This window comes from Alexandromys fortis, unplaced genomic scaffold (assembly GCF_014885135.2).
Source record: "Alexandromys fortis isolate MF-2015 unplaced genomic scaffold, M_Fortis_MF-2015_v1.1 scaffold_51, whole genome shotgun sequence".
In the NCBI taxonomy this organism is placed as follows: Eukaryota; Metazoa; Chordata; class Mammalia; order Rodentia; family Cricetidae; genus Alexandromys; species Alexandromys fortis.
Window position 1 is genome coordinate 9,753,078 of NW_026067925.1, and position 21,319 is coordinate 9,774,396.

Sequence of the window (21,319 nt, forward strand, 5' to 3'; positions counted from 1 at the left end):
ATTTTTTTAAAACTCTCTTGCAGCTCTACCCAAGAATTAAACCAAGACAAAGGAGCTTGGCCTGAAACTTGAGTTACTGAAGACTTAATAAGCTAGAAGTACTATGACTTGTTTTGGAAAAAATTTCAAAAGACTCATAGCTTGAAAGCAATGAAGAATGTGTCCTGGGAGAAAATGAAGGATCGAAGACGTCAGCCCTAGCAGAGGACATCCGCGGCAGGAAGGGAGGTGCTGAGTCAGAGGGCAGAGGGCTCCGTGTGGCTCACAGAGAGGCAGCAGCGATCCTGTCTTTTCCATTCATTGGGCTGTGGGAAATCAGCTTCTTGTCCTGGTTACGTGTTTTTGGCACTGTTCCCATACAAGTCTTCTGCCAGGAAGGACCAGTGCCATTAGGCACCATCTCCAGCTGCCCGTCCCCAGCACCAGCAGGCTTTGGAAGTCCCCAGCGCCGCACACTTGTGTATTGTCAGTGAACAGTAACTATTGTATGAGTTCCTGGAGCATTTTAAGACTTATGCATATATTTGAAATACTTAAACTAAACTACACTACCTAATCTAAATTAGATTTAGAACTTGTTTTTAGGTTGAATTTGAATCTATATTTATTGTCTTTTTGTATCTTGGAAATTAGAGATTTGTTATAGATTTGCCCGTATTTGTCAAGATCATAGCTGATTTTAAAAATGATTGTAATAAAATTAAACTTTATGTCTCTAAGCCACTTACCAGTTTTCCTTTTAATTTTGTAAACATCTTTGGTGATCTGTCACAAACCGGTGGGCTCTGTCCTGCACAGCTGAGGAATAATGAACTGCTTGACCTGATGTGTGAACCGTGTAAGAGTTCCTCACAGCCGTGTGGTTGAGAAGCAGTTCTTAATTCTCAATCACACAGCTTTGCAGTTCACAAATCTGCCTGGCTAGAATACTTTACTTTGGGGGGGGGGGCGAGGAAGGGAGGAAGGGAGGGGGGGGGGGGGGGAGANGAGAGAGAGAGAGAGAGAGAGAGAGAGAGAGAGAGAGAGAGAGAGAGAGAGAGAGAGAGAGAGATACTCATCCGCGGAGGCTGGGAGAGGTATCATCCCTTGGAGCTGGTGTTAAAATGTTTTGTGAACCACCTGATGTTGGTGATGGGATCTGAACTCTGGTCTGAAAGAGCAGGAAGCGCTCAACCACTGAGCTATCTCTCCAGCCCTTCGCTTTGTAATTTAAAGGAAGATCTTGGAGGCCATAGTAGCAGACCTGCTACCTCTGCTGCGTGTTTCAGTGCTCTTGTTTCTTTTCCCCTTCATAAACTTATAGACATTGATTTTTTAAATTTGATTTTACTGCCAAACAAGGAGCTGTTTTAGAACCCATATTGCTTAGTGGACTAATAGAAGATACAGATGCAAAACCAGTAGTTACTTTCTCTAGACATTTACAGCCGAATTCTAACAAGGTAAGTATATGAAAACCAGAATGATACCATTAATTAAATATGGAGATTATGCATAGCAGGCAAAATTCTAAACCCAGAGGCCTCCCTTCCCCAGTTTGTGACTCTGGCACAGATCCTAGGACTTTTCAGACTTAATTCCTTAATCAGCTAACACGGTGAGATCGGCTTGGATTATGCTGGTGGCTCCAGGGTAATCACATGAGCCCTTGAAAAGGGCAGAAGAGGAGGCAGGATCCTGAGACAGAGGTGTGGTTAGCCAGACTTGGGATATTTTTGAAGATGAAGGGTCATGAGCCAGAAAGTATAGAAACTAAGAAAAACCCTGTACTGAAAACCTGCAAGGAGACAAAACCGCAGGCTTGTAGCCATATGGACCCGAATGCATCCCGCTAGGCAAGCTGATCTGTCTAGAGATGATTCCACAGCTGGGGGTGGGCTGCACTAGTGAAACTTGCTGGACCCCAGTCTGTGCAGGTGTGGGATAATGGGTATTTGTGTTAATCACTGAGATTATTCGTATGAGATTCTACCGTAAGAAATGATTAGGACGTGGATTCTCGCACAAGGCAGCTGACCCGCGTAAGACCTGTTCTCCTAGTTCATGCAATGAAGCCGAAGGAGTTGAGAGAAGCCATGAATGTGCTGTAGAGAAAGCTGAAGAGTTGTGTGAATCTAGGGAAACGTGGAAATTAGGAGAGGGAGCCAACAAGGACTGAGGCATATATTTTATTGTTATTGATTTTATTGAGCTCTACATTTTTCTCTGCTCCCTTGCTGCCTCTCCCCTCCCCTTCAGCCCTCTCCCATGGTTCCCATGGTCCCAATTTACTCAGGAGGTCTTGCCTTTTTCTACTTCCCATGCAGATTAGATCCTGAGGCATATTCTTTAGTCTTACCATTTGTTTTTATTCTTATAAATTTGGCACCCCCACCAGGTGCAACGCATTTCCACACCCACTATTAGTTGTATAGAGTTGCCTAGGGACATGTACCCTCTTAAAGGCCCCAGGCACCCCAGATCAGTCTCTGTCTTGTTCCTCTGTCTTCCTGTCTTTTTGTCTGTCTTTCTCTCATGTCCCCACTCCCAGACTCTCTCCTTCTCTCCCAGTAAACCTCTTGGATTTGATCTGTTGTGTGGTGTTATCTCTTGACAGCACACCTTGGCTAGGCCCACCAAAGGTACCTTTCCACTGTTTTATCCTAAGAATTCTCTTTGGAGTTTTTTAAAACCTGTTTTATTATTAAAATAGAGTTTCTTGGGGGTAATATTTGAAAGTATACAAAAAGGTTCTTGACTCAAAAAACACAGCTTCCAAGGGAATAAGAGATAGTTCGTTATAGAGCCAATTTCAGTGACCAAGACCCAGGAATCACGGAGACAGGTTTCTGCAGCTCCGTGTTCCCACACAGAAGCAGTTTCACGGAGCTTTATAGAAGAAGAGCAGAGAAAGTCCTAAATCAAAGCAATTTAAAAAGAAATCGGTGGGCACATCAGAGAGGCAGTTACAGCAAGATAAGGAATCTCTCCTATAGGTCTCATGTATCAGATGACATTCTTAGATTTTAGGTTCATAGACTCCAATGTTTATCTATTAGTCACCAGATGGAAGTGTGACACAGAGGAGGGCAAGGTTCAGGGGCCTAAAGTTAGTCCAAGCTATGATGATGAAGCCTGGGCCTGCGACATTCCCGTGTCTCCACATCCCTGCCCTGCCCTTCTGATCAGTCCCTGAAGACAGCTTCTGTCGAGGAATTCTTGCTTAGAGTGAGGCACTGGACATTGTAGCGACACTGGTATATATATATATATATATATATATATATATATATATATCATATATATACATATATATGTATATATATTATATATGTATATTTTTGTGGTCTTGTCCTTGGATTTTTATTGCATAATTGGGAGCATGCTGGAAGCAATTCTGTGTTCTGTTGCTTGCTTGCCATTGTTAATTAGGAACTATAAAATTCCTAATTTATCAAAAGATTTAGTGTTTAACACGGGCTGCTTTTCAGTTCCCTATATTGCTGCTGTGGTTATTCTAGCAGCAGAATTTGCAGGACTTTGCAAAACGAGGCAGAAGGAAGCCATGGGCAGGCAGTGGGCCATGTTAGAGGAGAGTGTAAACTTTGATATAATAGGCCACGAAGTCTTAGTAGGAGGAGGTGTCACGTGGCTGGACTCCTAGTTGACAGAGCAACAGACAGAAGGACACTAGGGAATGTGGTCTCAGGGCAGAGGAAGTAGGAAATAAAGGCAGCCGAGGCTGGTGGGGGTGAACTGGAGGTGTTCTAGAGTTGGCATCTGGGGGTAACTGGTATTTAGCCTTGTTAGAAGACAGATAGGCTGTTGGTTAACTAGATGGTACCAGGTGGAGACATGATTTGGGGAACAAAGAAGTGGATATAGGGGGGCAGCTTAGAACAATGACCCTAGGGGAAGGACAGAGCAGGGTTGGGCAGGCGTGCGACTAGAATGTGCCGCAGAGGAGCTGTGACAAACACTGAAGAGATAGATGTGTGCTCACTCCCCAGAGGGCCCATATAGGTCTGGGCTTGCAGTTCAGGGCAGAGGTTTGTGGTGAGGTATAGGTTAGGATAATTGCGATGGGGTCAAAAAGCTTCGGAGTTTATTTCTTCCCTGTAAAATGGCCACCGCCCAGTTTTTGTTTCTAGACTTTTATGTATATGATGGTTTTGCTTGCTTGTATACCAGTGCACTACTGCATGCCATGCCTGTGGAGGTCAGAAGAGGGCATCAGATCCCCCAGAACTGGAGCTACAGAAGCGTTGTAATAGGGTTACATCTAAGGCTGCCATGGGGTTCTGGGCACTGAAACTGGTCTCTCCTTGCCTTCCTCATTACAACCAAGAGTACAGTTGGCCATAGGGTCAGCCCTTGAGATTAAAATGCGGTAGGAGGGGCTGGCTGCATGGTGCCTGCCATTTGGGAGTGGCCAATTCTCCTGCCCCCATCCTACACCTAAACTGAGACCCTCCTCTCTCAACTTATTAAGACAGGACCCCTGCCCTCACTCCCGCCCCTTCCCAGCTGGATCTCCTAGTCTCCTGTTTCAAACATTTGATCACCTTCCTCGTTCCTATCCCGTCTCAGTCCCCCACCTCTACTACCTTTGTCACCTGTAGTCCTGAGACAAGCAATTTCTCTCTATCCTGAAAGCCCCAGCTCTGAACAGAGGATGCTCATACCCGGGGCCTGAGTTTGCTCCATAATCGTCCTCTCCAATCTCTTAGCTTTCCTGGCCCACTCTAGCTGCATTTGAGAATCCGTCTACTACTTAACATGAGGCTGGAATTCTCACTGTGGATGTACAGGCAGGAGAATCAGGAGTTTGAGGCCAGTGTTGGCTACATAGTTCCAGATCTGTCTGGACTATATGAAGCCCTGTTATATATCACCTGCCCCTGAAAAAAAATCTATCCACTAAGCTTTCCATGAAAGTATAGGTAGCATTTCCTTACCAAATCATCTTTCTTTCCCATTTTATTATTCTTCAAACATCACCAGTGACAGCCATAATCCTAGGTTCATGATTTAATATTCAGGTTTTCTTAGCTCCCCTGCTGGCTCCTCATCCTGTGGGAGCTGGAGCCAGCAATGATAGAGAGCAACAAGCAGGTGAAATTAGGACTTGCCCTTTTTGGTCGAATGAGCAGAACTTCTGAGAGTGTTAAAACATTGTATAGTTCCATAGTTTAATTATAGGTAAGGTGTTTTCTTAGTATTTGAATGTTCAGAGCAGCAGACCTGTTTTTAAGTAGAGCCCAGCTGTAACCCTGTGTGCTCATAAACCCTCCCACGGGGGCCATTGCTTGGAAGAAAACCAAGGTGTGTGTGTGAGACTGCATTGGCAACTTTATTAACAGTACATTTGGAAGGAGATAAGGCAATATGCTTACAATGTTGCCAGCATTTTCCCCACGATCAAGAAGCCAGCTTGTTTGTTTTGAGACCTTCTGAGCTCTGTCCTCGCCAGCTCTAGGCACAGTCCCTGGGTTAGTGAAGTACATAAGGTCGAGGCAGCCGACGGCGTACAGCGTGTTTGTCCTTTAACGCGATCTTGCAAACGGGACACCTGGCTCTGATACACTGCTACAGTCGCTGTCACTACCTACTGTTTGTGAGACTCAACTGTGTAAGGCCAAATATGGTCAAGGACTTGAGTTTGAGAATGGCTGGCTGTTCGTGACACTGTAGAAAAGCGATCTTTTGTTAGAATCAAATAATGGAAGCATGCTTTTTTTTCCCCAATTTAGTTTTTGAGACAGGGTCTTGCTAGATAGCCCAGGTTGGCCTCTGTCTGAGACTCCCATTTGCAGGGTGTGCCACCACTGCTGGGTCCTGGGTGTTTTAGATGTCTCCATCAAACTACTTCAGGATACATCATCCCATCCCCCAGTTTGCTCAGAGCAAGTGGCAGTCCCTGGGCTGCTGTGGCAGATGTCACCGCTGCGTTTTAAAACTTAAAACATTTCTTTAAATATTCCCACCAAGGCCTTGTGGCCTGAGATTGATTGCTCAGTTAGTCGTTTAGCCTCTCTGCGTTCCTTCCTAATTTAATATTGCTATGAACAGGAAAATGTGTAGAAGTAAAAAGTGCATACTATTTACAGACATAAAGCTTTCTTCGAGCTTATCAAGGGTTATACAATTCATTTACATTTGGTTTAATGATATGCAAATCTTTGATATGTGAAAATTCATCTATCTCAGACGGTTATATTCTTCAGGTATCCATTTAAGTAAATGTTCCCTTAAGTTCAAGGTCCAGATATAAAGTGTTTGGGAGTTTAGGCATTGGCTGTTTTCTTCCATTAGAAGTCTTCAGGCACGTAACTTCAGAGTACTGAAAAACTCAGCCACTGTGTGAAGAAAAGAACGAGTTATTCAGGGACCGTCGTTAAAATGAAAGGCTTTTTAGGTGGCTTTGCGTTATGCTGGAAGACGGTTGAGCCTGGAAACGTACCAGGGACTAGAACCTCAGTGCCCTAGCAGTTCATTCTATCTGACTTCCGGAGTCTAGTTGAGCAGTTTGATAATTTGTGCTATTTGAACTGGTGGCTGTCATGGTGCTTAACATACAAAGGGTGACATTCAAATACGGTATGAACCAGCCTTTTCATACCTTCCCTCACATGCCACATCAGAGGTTTGATTAGGGGTTGGGGTGGTGTGTACCTTGAGTTCTAGTACTAGGGAGGCAGAGTCAGGCAGACTGTTGTGAATCTGAGGCTAGCCTGGTCTACAAAGAGAATTCCAGGCCAGTCAGGAATTTTTTTGAGTTTCTGTCTCAGGAAAAAAAAAAAAGGTTTGAGGGGTGGACCTTTAGCCTCGGTTCTATATTGGCATGACAGGAACTCTCTGACCCTAAATCGGTGTGTAATACACCAAGTCATCAGGACATTGTCAAAATCCCCCAGAGTGATGTAACCCACAACTGAAGCTGAAAAATCGTGAAAATTACAGCATTAAGGGGAGACTTTCTGAACAAGGCTAATCCTTGGAGGCTCCTCCTAAGGGATCTTTAGGAGCCTGTGGAGGGTAAGGCTGAACAGAGGGTGGATAAAAGGTGTTCCATAGGAAACAGGAAGGGGCTGGTCAGAGAAGAGAGGCCCGTATGTGTGAGCAGGGAGTAGTAGGGTGGGGGAGCCAGAGTTGGCTATTCAGCAGGAATGAGAAACCATCTAGTTTCTAGAACCCAGCATGGCATGTTTCATGTTCCAGTTCTGTTGACTTGCCTTTAAACTGCAGGCTCAGGCTAGGGGTGTTTCCTAGGTGATCTAACAGAGACAGCTTTAAGCAACTGGTTGTTTGTAGCTGGCAAAAGGCTTGCTACTTGGATATGGGTACTTTACAGTGCACTGCACAGCAATGAACAGTGTTTGAGGATTGGTTTAAAACAGAGTTCAAATTCAAGAAAAAGTGTTGTTAGACCCCAAGCCCTGTCTTCTTGTCATTTGGCTCCTCTGTGTGACATGGGGAAGCACTGGTGGCTACCATTCCCACCTAGTCCTGCATCCTTCTGTAGCCTTCTGGAGTCATGTGGTCCTGGATTCTCTGCTGCTTTTATCTTTTTTTTTTTTTTTTTTTTTTTTGTTGCTGTGTTGGGAATTGAACCCAGGGCCTTGTGAACACTCAGCAGACTCTCTACTACCCCGCTGCTTCTGGGACTGTGAGCCTTCTATTTGTAGGATGACAAGAGGATGTCCTATGTTTTGTTTTGGTGAATCTGCCTGCCACATTGACTTAGAGCAGTGGTTCTCAACCTTCCTAATGCTGCAGCCCTTCAATACAGCTTCCTTGCTACTTTATAACTGTAAGTTTGCTATTGTTATAATTATAATGTAAATAGCTGTGTTCTCCAGTGGTTTAAGTAACCCCTGTGAAAGGGTTGTTTGATCCCCAAAGGGGTTACGATCCACAGGTTGAGGACTGCAGGCTTAGACTGATCTCAGAGATGTGTGTGGATGAGTTGTAGACACATAAGCTTATTATGGCATAGATGTATGTATCATTAGTTTCATGTTAAAGAGAAGAGATAATAGAAAGAAGTATTTGTCTCAAAAAAAAAATACTATGAGTAGATATGGCCTCAAATGGCAGGTCTTCCCAGAGCCCAACTGAATTCCACCCAAAGGGTTTCATTCTACAAGCACATTCTCTCAAGTCCTGATTGGTTCTTTCCTCAGCCATCTGATATACCCAAGTCACCAGATTAGTTTAACCTGGTGCTTATACTCCAGTCAAAACTCATGGGACGGGAGAGCCAGGTGTGTTTTCCTAGGCAGGAAAATCAGCAAGTAGTTCAGAAATAGAAGATCAAAATGCATCATGGGACTTTACAACCATTTACATTCTTATCCCCAAGAGATCAGAAAAAAAAAAAAAAAAACAACTCAGAAGCGAACTTTCCAAAAGAATGTCACCCTAGGAACAGCCTGTTTGACCCATCTTCTACCAGCCTTCCCAGGAGCCGGGGTTGGTGGGAGCTGCTGACTTACAGAAATAAGGTCGAGTGCTATGGTCCCGGTGTTCTCAGGATCCAGTTCCTTGAATATCTCTGTGGAGGGAGGACGGGGGTGTGAAAACTGGGGACACAGAAAGGCAGATTTGCAGCGTTGGCCAGTTTGGCAGCTGGTTCTCACTGGATAACACAAGCTATGACTCCTTCCTGCTTCCCCAGTTTAACAAAAGGGAAATTCATTCCCAGCTCATAGACAGACACAGCCAGTGGCCGCACCCCTGGTCACAGACAGGCCAGGCCTTAACTGAGCAAAGGGAGCGGAAAGAGCCAACGTACTGAATAGCGTTTCCAGCCGAACCAAACACCGAACAAAATTGTTAAAATCGATGGTGAGTTCGTCGTCTGAAAACCGGGCAACGATGACTTGGTGGAGTTGGCAGGGCAGCTTGAAACCTGGAGGAGAGAGAACAAAGAGCCATTGGTTGAGTGCCAGATCCCACTGCTAGCTCTGCTGACTGCCACCCCATCATCCAGCTCTGCTCACAGGCTGTGGAACCAATGTGACACACACTCTCTCTTCCCTTCCTTTTATATTTTTATTTATTTATTTTATTGCATGTATGTGCTCTTGTATATGTGTGCTACCTGGATTCAGTGTCTGCAGAGCCCAGAAGAGGGTGTTGGATCTGCTACAACTGAAGTTACAAGTGGTTGTGGGACACCCAATGTGGGCATTGGGAACCAAAGTCAGTCCTCTGAGAGCAAATACTCTCAACCAGTGAGCCATCTTCCCAGCTCCCCGGACTGTGTGACACTTTAAATTATACCCATAACTGCTTTCGTCCATGGGCAGTGTGATGGTTGAACTTTGCAGTGCAGCCCCTTCTTTGTTTCTGAACTGTTCCACCACCCTGTCTTTTTCCTAACAAGTAACGCTTTTGTCTGTTCTCCCGCAGTGGCCATGCTGTTCTGAGCTGAAGGCCATGGTCATCGACATGTAGCAACAGCCATGTCAGTTAGCTCTAAGTCACCTTGGAGATGAGCTTCTTCCTAGATGTACATGGCAGACTAGTAGTAATGTTTCCTTGTGAATAGAAAAGGAACTTAAGCAGGCCCATTGCTGCTGTCTGGGCATGTGGACTGCACTTCCCAGCGTTCCTTGCAGCTGTAGGAGATCTTGTAAGTTCTGGCTAACAGTGTGTGCAAGCAGAAGTCATGGGTGTGCCTTCAAAAGCAAGAAGCTGTAGCGATCCCACCTCTACAGAACCCCAGATCCTGGGCTACATGAGATTGAGTCTGTCTAAAAGAGAAACAGGGCTCACACAAAGGTGATCCCAGCACTTGGGATCCCAGCACTAGGGAGGTGCAGACAGGAGTGATATGGCTGGGCAGAGAGAGGAATGTAAGGTGGGAGGAGACAGGAGCTCAGATACAGTCCAAGGTTTCAGAGAGACAGAATCTCCCCTTCAGTCTGAGGATTTGGTAGAAATAAATGGTCTCTCTAGTGGCTGGCTGCTCTGCTTCTCTAATCTCTCAGCTTTCACCCCTAATATTTGACTCTGGGTTTTTACTATAAGAACAATTAGAATTCGTGCTACAAGGAGTCCTTTTGGGTCTGCTGGCAGCACGTGATGGTGGTGACCTGTTGTCCCAGATCACTAAGTAATAGACAGGAGCCTGGGATGCGAACAGCAGAAGGCCCCGTCCCTGTCCTGTCTGCCTGAGGGAAAAATGCAGTGTTTGGAGTCACATGCAGTCAGATTTGTCCTCAAGAACAGAGGTCTCCTCTCCTTTGGTCTTGCTAGGTTTATACCCTAGTTACTGATGTCTGTTCTGCCGGGGCTTTCCTGAAAGCTGAGCTGAGCCAGCCAGAGTCTACCAAGTCAGCTCTGCAGGGGAAAGAGTGGGAGGAGCATGGGGAGCGACACACACACACCTCACAAACACACCACATACACATACCATAAACACATCACACACACACACACACACACACACACACACACACACACACACACACACACACTCAGAGCTTCTTGCTCTGCCAGACTGTTCCAGACAAAACTTAGATTCGGGAAGATACTACGGGCAGAGCTTCCAGGATGACATTTAATTTGAGCAGTCAGTCTTTTCGAGGGGAACGAGAAGGATGTGTTTGTGTGTCGTTTTAGATCAGTACCTGCTTTATGCCACCAAATGAATTCTGGCTTGTCTAACTTTTCTGTGGAGCTGGGGTTAGGACCCAGGGTCTTGTGGGTGCTAGGCAAGCGCCCTACTTCTGAGCTACATTTTCAGACCCACCAGCAAAGCTTTATATATATTGTATGGTATAGAACGAGGCTCAGCAGAAAGCATGGGCGAGGGGGCGTGGGTATGAAGTGGTACCTGCTTCTTCCAGTGCTTTCCGCATCTCGTAGGAATTCATGGTCCCAGACCTGTCAACGTCGATTTCCCGGTAAATTTTCTAGAACATGGAAAACACTTATTAGAACCCTGACCCAAAGTGCAACAGGTATCAAGGTGCCCGGGAAGTGAATGCTGAGTGAAGTCTCCCGTCTCCCTGCCTTTAGTCTGGCCTCACTAGAATCACTTTCATTTTCAATATTGAGCAGGGCAGCGGGTCTCAACCTTCCTAATGCTGCGACCTTTAACACAGTTCCTCATGTTGTGGTGACCCCCAACCATAAAATTATTTTTGTTCCCACTTCATAACTGCAATTTTGCTACCGTTATGAAACTGAATATTTGATATGCGACCCCTGTGAAAGGGTCACTCAAACCCCAAAGGGGTCGCGACCTTCAGGAGTGCGACTATGGATAAAGTTCAATACCCCTGGAAACGCTCCCCCACCCTCCAGAGGGTGCATCTTAACGCACATGTCTGGAAGATCCCCCAGCACTGACCTACCCACCCCAGGGTCCCCAGGACCCTACTTGGTATTTCTGAATCTTCGTCCAGAGGATGTAGAACTCCTTCAGCCCCAGCTTGCCACTCCCATCTTCCTGCCTTCGGTCAAGGAAAGCTCCTGGAGTATGCGGTCCCTGATACAGTGACCATCTGTACAGTGGCATCTGATTGGCCTGTTGGCTGGATCTCCCAGTCTTGCCAGCACATGCGTGGGGAGGTTTTACAGAAGGGTTTGCCTTCCGCTTTTCATACTCTCGAGTTTTCTCCAAAGGGCAGCAGGAAGGGTGATGGAGCCCTGCCGTCTGCTGACAGGGGTACTGTGGGGGCCCCAGATCTTGCTAGCAGTTTGTTATGAGATGATAGACAGACAACTGGGCCCTCGAGAATTATTTGGTACTTTTAAGGCGTCTTGTGAAGGGAGCTGCATCATAGGTACATGCCATGTGGCTGGTGGGAGTGTCACAGAAACTCACTCTGTTCTGTTACTGGACCTCAGAAATGGAGGGGAAGCATGGTTAGTCTACTTCAGGGACAGGTGGGAGGCCTTGGGGGAGCTAGACCAAAGAGAAAGGATGCCAGCGTAGGCAGGTCCTCGGCATCGGGTCTAAGAAACTTTTTTTTTTTTTTAAAAAGACAGTTGCTATGTAGCCCAGGCTGACCTCAAATCGGAAATCCTCCTGCCTCAGCCCCACCACATGCTAGAATTAACCAAAGAAGTGCACCACCACACATGGTTTTAGAAGGGAATCTTGCCGCAGACAGATTCATGTCAGACACATCATGCTTTAGGGAAGCAGGAGAACGCTGTCAATCAAGAAGTTGCCCAGGTCGCTCTGGGTAGAGATGGTGGATCTGGGTAGAGATGGCGGATGTATGGCCAGGGTTTCGAGCCCTGGACCTGCCAGGCTGGCTGTCCACACCCCAAGCCTGTGAAGTGAATGGACTTACTTCCTTTATCTGAGGAAGCTAGTCTCCGCCCTGAGCACATTAAAGGATACATCTAGCATGTCCACCATGATTTTACAGGTCTCGATGCTGAAGCCATCTGACTTGATATCTTGGCCTAAAAGACAAGATAGGCATGTGAGCAAGGCCTTTCAGACTAGCAGTGTCTGACAGACACGTCCGTCTGCTGTGCCGGCCACTACCGCAGCCCGGTGGATTACTCTAGCCATGTGTAGTAACTGACTGGGAAACTGGGGAAGCGCAGGGGATCTTATGTATGCTGGACAAACAGGGCTTTAATATTAAAATAAACAAGAGATAAAAAATGATGGTATTGTGTTTTGTGTTTTGTTTTTGGACAGAGCCTTCCTTTCAAGTTTAGGCAGGCTTCAAATCCACACTTTTGCCTCACAATTGCTGGGATTATGGGCATGTGCGACCACACCTGGCCACAGCTGAACCTTTAATTGCTGACAGGGTGGAAAACTGCCATGTCGTCACGGGCAGCCAGAGAGCACGTGTGTTCATTATAGTCTCTGAGCGGAGAGAGGAAGGCAGCTGTGCCATCTGTCCATCTGCAGCCAGCTGGGTCTGTGTCCCCAGCGGACTGAGAAATCTGAGGACCTAGAACTTCTCTAGGTGAGTCCTGTGCCATTGGTGGCCTGAGACTCCTGTCACACACCCCACAGACTTCGTGTGCGTGCGTGTGTGTGTGTGTGTGTGTGTATGTGTGTGTGTGTGATGGTAATGCGAATGTATGATTGGTGTATATGCATGTGTGTGAGTAGATGGGTATGTACTATGGCACATATGTGGAGTCATAGGGCAGCCTTGGGTGTGGGTCACCTTGTTTGAGACAGGGTCTCTGTTGGTAGCCCCCGTATTTGCTAGACTGGCCCACAGCTTCTGGGGACTCTCGTCTCCACCTCCCATCCCACCACATGCGAAGGTGCCTGCTGCCGTACCTGGCTTTACATAGGTTCTGGGGACTCAAACACAGGTCCTCATACCAGTGTGGCAAGCACATTACCCCCTTAGCCATCTCGCCAGGCCACTAGGAACAACCCTTTCGGTGATGTCTTTGTAGAATAGTTGAGCCTAGCCTGTCTTAATCTTGCTCTACTAGACACTAACCCATTCCCCAGGACAGGCATGTACCGTGGGATAACCCTTCATTACTCTGTGAGTATACGTTACTCTCATTGGTTAATAAAGAAGCTGCTCTGGCCTATTGCGAGGCAGAATAATGCCAAGCAGAAAAGTCAAACTGAAAATACAGGAAAGAAGAAGGGTAGAGTCTGAGAGACACGAGCAGCTGCCCAAGGAACATCATGCCAGCAGATGGACAAAAGCCACGGCCACAAAAAAAAAAAAGCCACGGCCACAAAAAAAAGCCACGGCCACGTCGCAATGTACAGATTAATAGAAATGGGTTAATTTAAAAGTAGGAGCGGGTTAGCCACAGCAGCAGACATGCGCCTGAAGGAAGGAGTCTCCTGTGGCACCTCATGTCCACAAGGGTAAGAGTGTGATGAGGGGTTTGCAAATGGGACACTTACGCCTGGCTAGAACTCTTCTCAAGATGGTCTGCAGCTCAAAGGCAGAGATCTCAGCATCCTGCGGACATAGGACAGGCCATCATCCTGGGCTCCCTGTGGGAGCTGGGTGAAATGCAGTGAATGTCTTGGATAGATCTTGTTTCATTGCTAATGTCCCAAGAGACGTTGGTTCAGCAGTCCCCAGTCTATCCTGAGTAGTGACCTGGCTTGTGTTCAACCTACTGTTATAAGGTAGGGCACATACGAGTTCAAGCAAGTCACCCTTTCTGTATGGCAGGGACCACGTTCACGGTGTTCCTCAGTCTAGTTCTCTCACCCCATCCTTCCTACCTGGCAGGCCTTCTCCACCCTCTAGAACTCAGACCCTGGGTTTCCTGAAACCGCTTAAGCGCAGTCATCTACAAGATGGCTCAGCCCTTCTCTGGGGTCATTTGCCAGGTCTCCTCAGCAGTGGTCCAGCTGCCTCTGTTCACTTCGGTGTATTTGTGTAATTTGTGTAACCACGACAAGCCCCAGGGAATGTATGTGTTATTCAATTAGAAGAGACTGTAAGTTTCTCTGAGGTGAGGCCCCTTCCCTTGAGAAACAAGCGGTAGGGGAGTTAGTTGGTGCTGCAGAGCTAACAGCATCTGCCTGAGTCCTTTGATGAGCCTGTGGCTAGGCAACAGACCGGCCTCATGGTAACATTGGAGGCAGCTTACAATGGGGAAGGACACTTGGCTTCTGGAGTTGCTGGGAAGGAAGGGCAGACTGGCTTTGTAGTGGAACTGGAGGCCTGGGGGACTATTTTAAGAAAAAGAAAAATAACGCTTTGGTATAAACTGCTTATATTCTGGAGGGATGGGACCCTTCCATCTCAGGTATGTGATGGGGGTCAAGACGGGGAGTCACGTTTCAAGTCTTAGTTGGCACGGCAGAGGAATAAAACAACCTCAAAGAGAGCCAAGGATCTTAAGGAAGAGCAGAACCAGGGCTGGCCTGAACAGAGGAGTCCCTAAGAGCCAGTGGAGGGCTTGAGAGGATGTGAGCAAGGATCGGGCTAAGGGTCTGAGCGACAACCAAAATTCTTCTGCTTTTGCTTGATTTGTTTTCCTCCCCCTTCAATGGAAGTCTCCTCTGGGAAAATCACTTTTCCTCTAAGTCAGCAGAATTTTGCTGACACCTACCTCCCCTGCCAGCTGAGCGAATAACCTTCGGAACCCATCATCAATGTCCTCCTCATTCGCGTCAATCTAGAAGGTGAGGAGCAGAAACAGGAGCCGGTTAAGGTGAAGATTGACAGGAAGGTGCTCCTTCCCTTCCAGGGCAGCCCTACCCCCACTCCGAGTCTTCCACTCCCTCGGGCCAGAATTCTAAGGATGCTGGGCTTACAATGAATGACAGTGGGAAGAACTGGATATTTTGCTTTGTTTGAGACAAGGTCTCATATGAACTCCTCATGTAGTTGAGGGTGGCCTTGAACTCCTGATCCTTGTCTCACCTATCAAGGGCTGGGGTGATAGGAATGTGTCACCACACTTGTCTTTTTTTAAGTAGTCCAGGTGGCCTTGAACCCAGTTCAAAGCCGAGGATGCTTTGAGCTCCTCATTCTCTGGTCTCTACCTCTTCAGGGCTGAGGCTGCAGGAGCACACCACTGTGCTCAGCTAAGGTGTTTTTTTTTTTTGTTTTGTTTTGTTTCTTTTAGCTAAAGCCCATGAGTGGGAGTGGAAGCCACATGAGAAGGGAGGTTATGCTTTAACTTATTGTAATTCCAAGTGTCTTTAATATTTAACAAAAATGACCTTGTGTGGTCTATCCAAGTGGAATACTGTGGAGCAGTTAGGTCAGTGACAAACCGTTTGGTGTCGCACTAGGTACATATGACAAGCACCAGACTTTGGCAACCATGATCCAAAGAGCCACCTCAGGGCCTCAGAGAGAGGGGAAGCCCTTCCTTTCTCTAGTCTGTGGTACTTTGTGTATATTTGCTAAGATTGGGCCTTGGGTGAAGTTCCTGATTTACATCAGGATTTACCTCAGGATTTATCACTGAACCATTCCCTTAGAAACCTGAGAAATCTTGTTATCCTTTGAGTCCATTTTATAGATGATAAAAGTGAGGCCAAGCAAGGGGAGTCACCAGAAGCCAGCCTGCTCAATGTAGCACTGGTGCTCTGTCCTTCCCTGTAACCCTCACACCACTGCATGCGGATAAACTGGGCTTTAATGAACAAGAGACCGACTATAGCATCACTTTCAAACCCTGTTCCCTCAGTCAAGGGACCCAGGCTCTCGCCATGTTTTTGCTCTCCTGCATTCTGTATCCATCAGAACGAGTAGAACTAGGGAGGTAAGAAGGACATACCTCTTCAATGTTGGCCTCGATTTCATCATCCACAACTCTGGAAACAGAAAGGAAATTTACTATTAGAAGGTTGGGGAGGGTGAACGGGAAATATTGCAGAAGTCACCCTATAAAATGGGACATCAGTGTTTAAATCCAGCATGCTGTGGGAGAGGAGGGCTCTGCACTCTGAGTTTCTGCCATAGCACAGCCCCTTGGCAGCAGAAGCTGAGACAAAAATTCTCTGTTGGTTTTGGGGTCCTTATCAAACAGCACATGGAGCAGGGGCTCCATGGACCCACTTTGTGAACTCACTTCTGGACTTTTTCTTGGCAACTGTTTTGTTCAAGCACCGTGCCACTGAGCCGCAAGCCCAGTCTCAAAGGACAACGTTGAAGTTTCACGTGAAGCACTCTTTGCCATGGGAGGACTGTCATTGTGCCACCTGCCCATAGGAATCTCTAACGCTTTGTCCCATGCTGGGCTGGAGTAAGGCACAGGGAATCTGCTGAGAAAGTTAGCTGACTCTCACACAGTCTCTTTCATAGGCTGGATCCTTCCGTGAGGGTACTTAAGTCTAGGAGGGGCTTCCTGTGTACGTGCAATCTTAAACTCAGAGTCCCTTCTACAGACCCGTGGCTTCACAGAGGGGGAAGGGACTTCTCAGTGCTGCTAACCAAAAGGTCGGCTATTCTGGGTCAGGGCAACCATTTTAAAGGGCAGAGAGCTCACGCTGGAGCAAGCAGAGAGGGCTGATAGTGCCTGGGGAAGGCTTGTGGTTAGCAGGACAGGGGAGGGTTTGACCAAGAGCAGTGACATGGCAATGCTATTCGGGCTTGTCCTCATCTCATCAGGGGCGACTAAGCTGGACACTCTGAGCTCCTCCCACCACACCATGTGATGATCCAATGGGTCCCTTCCCTGCAGCAAGCTTCGACCAAACCAGAGAGCCTGTCATGGCTGGGAGTCACAGCCACACTCTAGTGACATTCGCTGGTTCACAGCTGTTGGGCACTGGAACGCTTTCTCTGTGGTGTCTTGTTTGAAGCAAAGGTTTCCTGGTCTCTCTCCCATGGCCTCTTCCCTGTCACAGGAGGTGATGGCTGGGGTCTAGCCTGTGCCCACCCCATCAGACACAACCTATGGGGCTTTTGGGTGTCCCGACCGTGGTCCTCAGAACAGCCTTGTTCCTGTCCTTCCCATCTTGTCCCTGGTCCCTCCATCAGTGCTGGGGTCCCCACAGCCTTTCAGTGATCTTCTTTTCACTTAGACAGTCCAGAGTTGGTTCTGTCTGCTGGCTGAATGATTGACTCAAGGACAGATGTGGCCGAAGCTACTGTGAGTGGAGGCCACAGGGACAATGGCAGGAACTTGCTATGTCTGCCTAAAAGCCTCCACCAGAGACTTCCTGACTAACACAGGGAAAGTTCTGGATGCATGGACCATCCACATTGTCACTTACACGTGGCCTGGGAAAGCAAGGGTTATGCAAAGTATAGGCTAATAGAGGGTGTACACAGGTTATTAAAATGATATTAACTATTGATGATTCATAGATGAACTGTGAACCTGGGTTACAAACTACTCACTTCCCCAGTTGAAAAAAAACCCACATCCTGCATGTTTTTTCCCCTTTGCTTCCTTGAGTAGAAGCCTTAGAGTGGTCCAGTTTACCTATCCTTGCACTGACCTCATCTGAGCTCCTGTCTCCTCCTGCCTCACATTCCTCTCTCTGTCCAGCCATCTCCCTTCCTGGCTCCACCTCCCTAGTGCTGGGGTTAAAGGTTTGGGCCGCCCAAATACTGGGATTAAAGGTGTGAGCCACCACGGCTTGGCTTCTAGTGGCTTAGCTCTGCACTCCAATCTCCAGGCAAGCTTCATTTGTTCGAACACAAACAAACATCAGCCAGTATTACAGAAAAAGAAAAGAGAAGGGCAGACCAGGAATAAAGGAGAGGTGGCAGAACCTACTGGTAGTCGGCCTTCTTCTCTGAGAAGACGCGGATGCAGAAATCTCCGTCCTTGTGGGGCTCGAAGGTGGAGGGGACGACCACGTACTCCCCCGGGGGCAGCTTGAAGCGGTTGAGTACCTCCCGGAGGTTGATGAAGGTATCCGACCGCTCCCTGGCTCGGGTTGTGAGGAAAAAGTTCTTGCCAAGGTGGATGTTCGTCTGCCCTGTTAGCTGATGTTAAACAGAGAAACAAGACAAAGGGATAAAGGGGACAACGGCTCATTTTAGATGAGAAGCAACATTTCCACTCCAAACAACACATGACTGGTGGGGAGCTTGGGTGTGACCAGGTGTGACAGGAGCTCCCCTTTCCCATCCACCTTGCTCTGGGAGACTCTCAGGGTGCCAGAGGTTCCTCCCTCACAAAGGACCCAGGTCAGTTCTGTGTTGTATTTCACACACTGATGACAAGACAAGGCTTGGCGGGGGAGGCAGAGAAAGGGGCCCATCTGTTAAACCAGGTGCCACTTAAAGCTGGGACCACAACTCCTTAGTTAGTTAGTGCTCAATACAGCTCAGCTGTCTATTGGTGCAAATAGGACGCCCATGGGTGAGTCAGGACGCCTGGTATGGCCATTTAATACCTGGCCTTCTGAGTCACCAGGCTGTTAAACATCTTATACCCGTTAACTGTGACCTTCAATAACTCAGTTCATGCCTACAGTGCCCAGGGAGGTAATGGCCCACCATTTATACTGGAAAAGAAACGAAAGCTCAGACAGATATGTCGTGTGTACAGGGGCACCTAGCCCGAGAGTTGGGTCCAGGAGAGTATGCAGTTCATCCTCCCCCTCCCTGCTTGGTCTCGGAGCCACAGAGGCCTTGGTGACATGCTTGCTGCAGTCCAAGGGCAGCGAGCTGCCACCACAGCCAAAATCTACATGGCTTATCTAGGGCCACGGGGAAGCAGAGAGCACTGATGAACTCTCCAGATACTTTGTCCAGAGCTTAGTCCAGTGGGATTCAGAATTGGAGTCATCTCTGTGGGGCTCAGAGGGGACAAGGGCTCATCCCTCAGACACCAGTCCCTCCCAAGCTCCCGCTACTCCCTGAGTTCAGGCAGGCTAAGCCTCAATCGTGTTGGCAGCTGGAACCCTGGGGTTGGGGGCTGACAGGTGCTAGACGTACCTCCTCTGGAACCTGCAAAGTAAAGAAGACCCGATTCAGACGTGGGGAGGATGAACACACCAGCTCTCTGACTGGCTCTCTTCTGTGGCTTTTCTCTGTAGCGCTCCAGCACTATTAACTAGGTCAACACAGACTCAAAGCGGTTTGGTCACATCGGAAGAAAAACCCTCTCAGGACCTGGTGATACGCCGGATGGGCTCCTACCACCATTCCTGCCTGGAGACACGTGGTTTCAGGTCACCAGCCAGCTGCATAGAAGCCCACATGCACCTCTCACTCAGGGAAAGTAGGGCTGGGTGCAGTTGGAGGAAGAAGCCACAGGCAGGCCAGCCACATCCAGTCTGTATGTATTTCCTCCACTACATCACGTTCCCCCACTGGCTTTAGTTTTCTTACATTTGAACGGGACTGGTAACTGCCAGAGTCCTGCCCAACTCTGAAAGCCCACGACTAGACTCCCAAGCGCATGTGTGAGGGGCTACATTTCACTTTGCATTTCTGAGCTATCCTGCCCAAGTCTGACATCCTCAGCTTCCATCCCAGAGGCTGAGAGTCCAGGGCCTATGGATACATCACAACTGATGGGTTTTGTCCCACTCTGTTTCTTGGGTTGGTGGATGGGGCTCAGATCAGTAGCCAATCAGAAGCAGCCACATTGGCAGGGCTGAGCACAGCAGTTAAGCCTTCTCTGGGTTCCCAGTGTGCTAGGAGTATACTTGGAGTTGGTGGGCAGAAGCCCAGCTTCATAATGTTTGCCATTTTTCAAAGCCGTGTTAAGGTTACTCAGGTGACCTTGAAAAACATGGAACTGAGGGAGGGAATGATGGGGGCGGCTTGCAGAACTAGGAGGAGCCCAGCAAATGGCCAGATTGTACTCACTAATCAAAAAGCACCTAGGCAGCCACCCGAGGTCTTCCGTGCTGTGCTCACCTCCTGCCAATCAAGGCCCTGTTCTCTGCAGCAGGTCCCTGACATGAAATCAGGTCTCCTAGCCTTAGTCCTCAGTTTGGAGAGGAGAGATGGCCACACCAAGGCTTCCCGCTGGTACAGTGGAGCAGGCATGGCTTTCCTTTGGCTTGGAGGACAGTGAGGGGGTTTGTGAGAGCGGGGCTGCAGCCAGCAGACCCCGGGGGAGCACAATGACCCTTCTTTCTCCTGTCCTGGGCTCTGTCCCATCCAGGCCAAAGACTTGGCTGGGCTCTGACCATGAGGGCCTCTCGGCTCAGCCCAGCCCTCACAATACTTGGTGTGCTCTAGAATATTCTGTCCTAGCTTAAGCCTTTTCTGTTCTTTGGAGTTCGCTGGGCTAACCAGAACCCCATCCAGGACTAAGGGATGTGAAAAGGACACAGAGATCTTTTCCAAGCACGGAACTCTTAGGACGGTAGCTATGAAGGCGCAGGGAAGGGCCAGGAGGTTCTTGGAGACACAAATAGCTGGGCAGACCTTGTGTCAGCAAAATCTAGTTGTCCTGGCATCTTTACTTGGGCTTGGCCAAGTTCCTGTCCTTTGTCTTATGCCAAGTCCTGCGTTTGGGGTCTGTGTGCTTGGGGCTGGGAGGAGGGAAGGGAAGGCAGGGTGCAGCCCCACCCTCTGCCCATACCTCATAGATGCCAAAGCCGATGGTATGCATGTCCTCGCCCATCTTCCTCTGCCGCCGCCGGTGCTTCTGGATGAGGCCCACCAGGAAGGTGCAGCCTCTCTCCCCATCCTCATCATCTTCATCTTCTTCCTCCAGCTTGATGAGGTACTGAGGGTTCATCCAGAAGGTATCTATGGATCAGGGACAGAGGAGCACAGCCTTGAATAAATGCCTGGGAGCTGGGAACTGGGCTGGGCCCTGGCCTTGGGGTTGAGAGAGTGGGACAAGGATGAGAAAAGGGGAGATGGCAGGTGATGGGGAAGCTGAACAGAGGCCAACCACAGCCCCTGGCTGGAGTAGCTACTGACTGAGCAGGGTGATAGAGGCGGATCTGCATCTTTCGTGAGGAAATGGCCTCCTC

General features: G+C 48.2%; 2 protein-coding genes across 3 annotated transcripts in view; one reads left to right on the plus strand and one right to left on the minus strand.

Annotated features, from left to right (window-relative positions):
- The window catches only part of Tp53bp2 (tumor protein p53 binding protein 2), a 49,752-nt gene extending 49,029 nt beyond the window's left edge, over positions 1–723 (plus strand). For both annotated transcript variants that reach the window (XM_050142915.1, XM_050142914.1), the window contains one exon: positions 24–723. In XM_050142915.1, coding sequence (XP_049998872.1) covers positions 24–65 — 42 coding nt within the window. In that variant the 3' untranslated portion in view covers positions 66–723. The remainder of the gene's footprint in view (positions 1–23) is intronic.
- A 4,584-nt stretch (positions 724–5,307) lies between these two features.
- Capn2 (calpain 2) overlaps positions 5,308–21,319 on the minus strand; it is a 50,494-nt gene continuing 34,482 nt past the window's right edge. The window contains exons 10-21 of the mRNA XM_050142879.1: positions 20,920–21,089; positions 19,317–19,328; positions 18,148–18,359; positions 16,198–16,234; positions 15,019–15,084; positions 13,853–13,910; positions 12,347–12,411; positions 11,375–11,443; positions 10,826–10,904; positions 8,777–8,893; positions 8,478–8,536; positions 5,308–6,338 (exon numbers count right to left, since the gene is read on the minus strand). Of these exons, the coding sequence (XP_049998836.1) occupies positions 6,315–6,338; positions 8,478–8,536; positions 8,777–8,893; positions 10,826–10,904; positions 11,375–11,443; positions 12,347–12,411; positions 13,853–13,910; positions 15,019–15,084; positions 16,198–16,234; positions 18,148–18,359; positions 19,317–19,328; positions 20,920–21,089 (968 nt within the window). The 3' untranslated portion in view covers positions 5,308–6,314. The remainder of the gene's footprint in view (positions 6,339–8,477; positions 8,537–8,776; positions 8,894–10,825; positions 10,905–11,374; positions 11,444–12,346; positions 12,412–13,852; positions 13,911–15,018; positions 15,085–16,197; positions 16,235–18,147; positions 18,360–19,316; positions 19,329–20,919; positions 21,090–21,319) is intronic.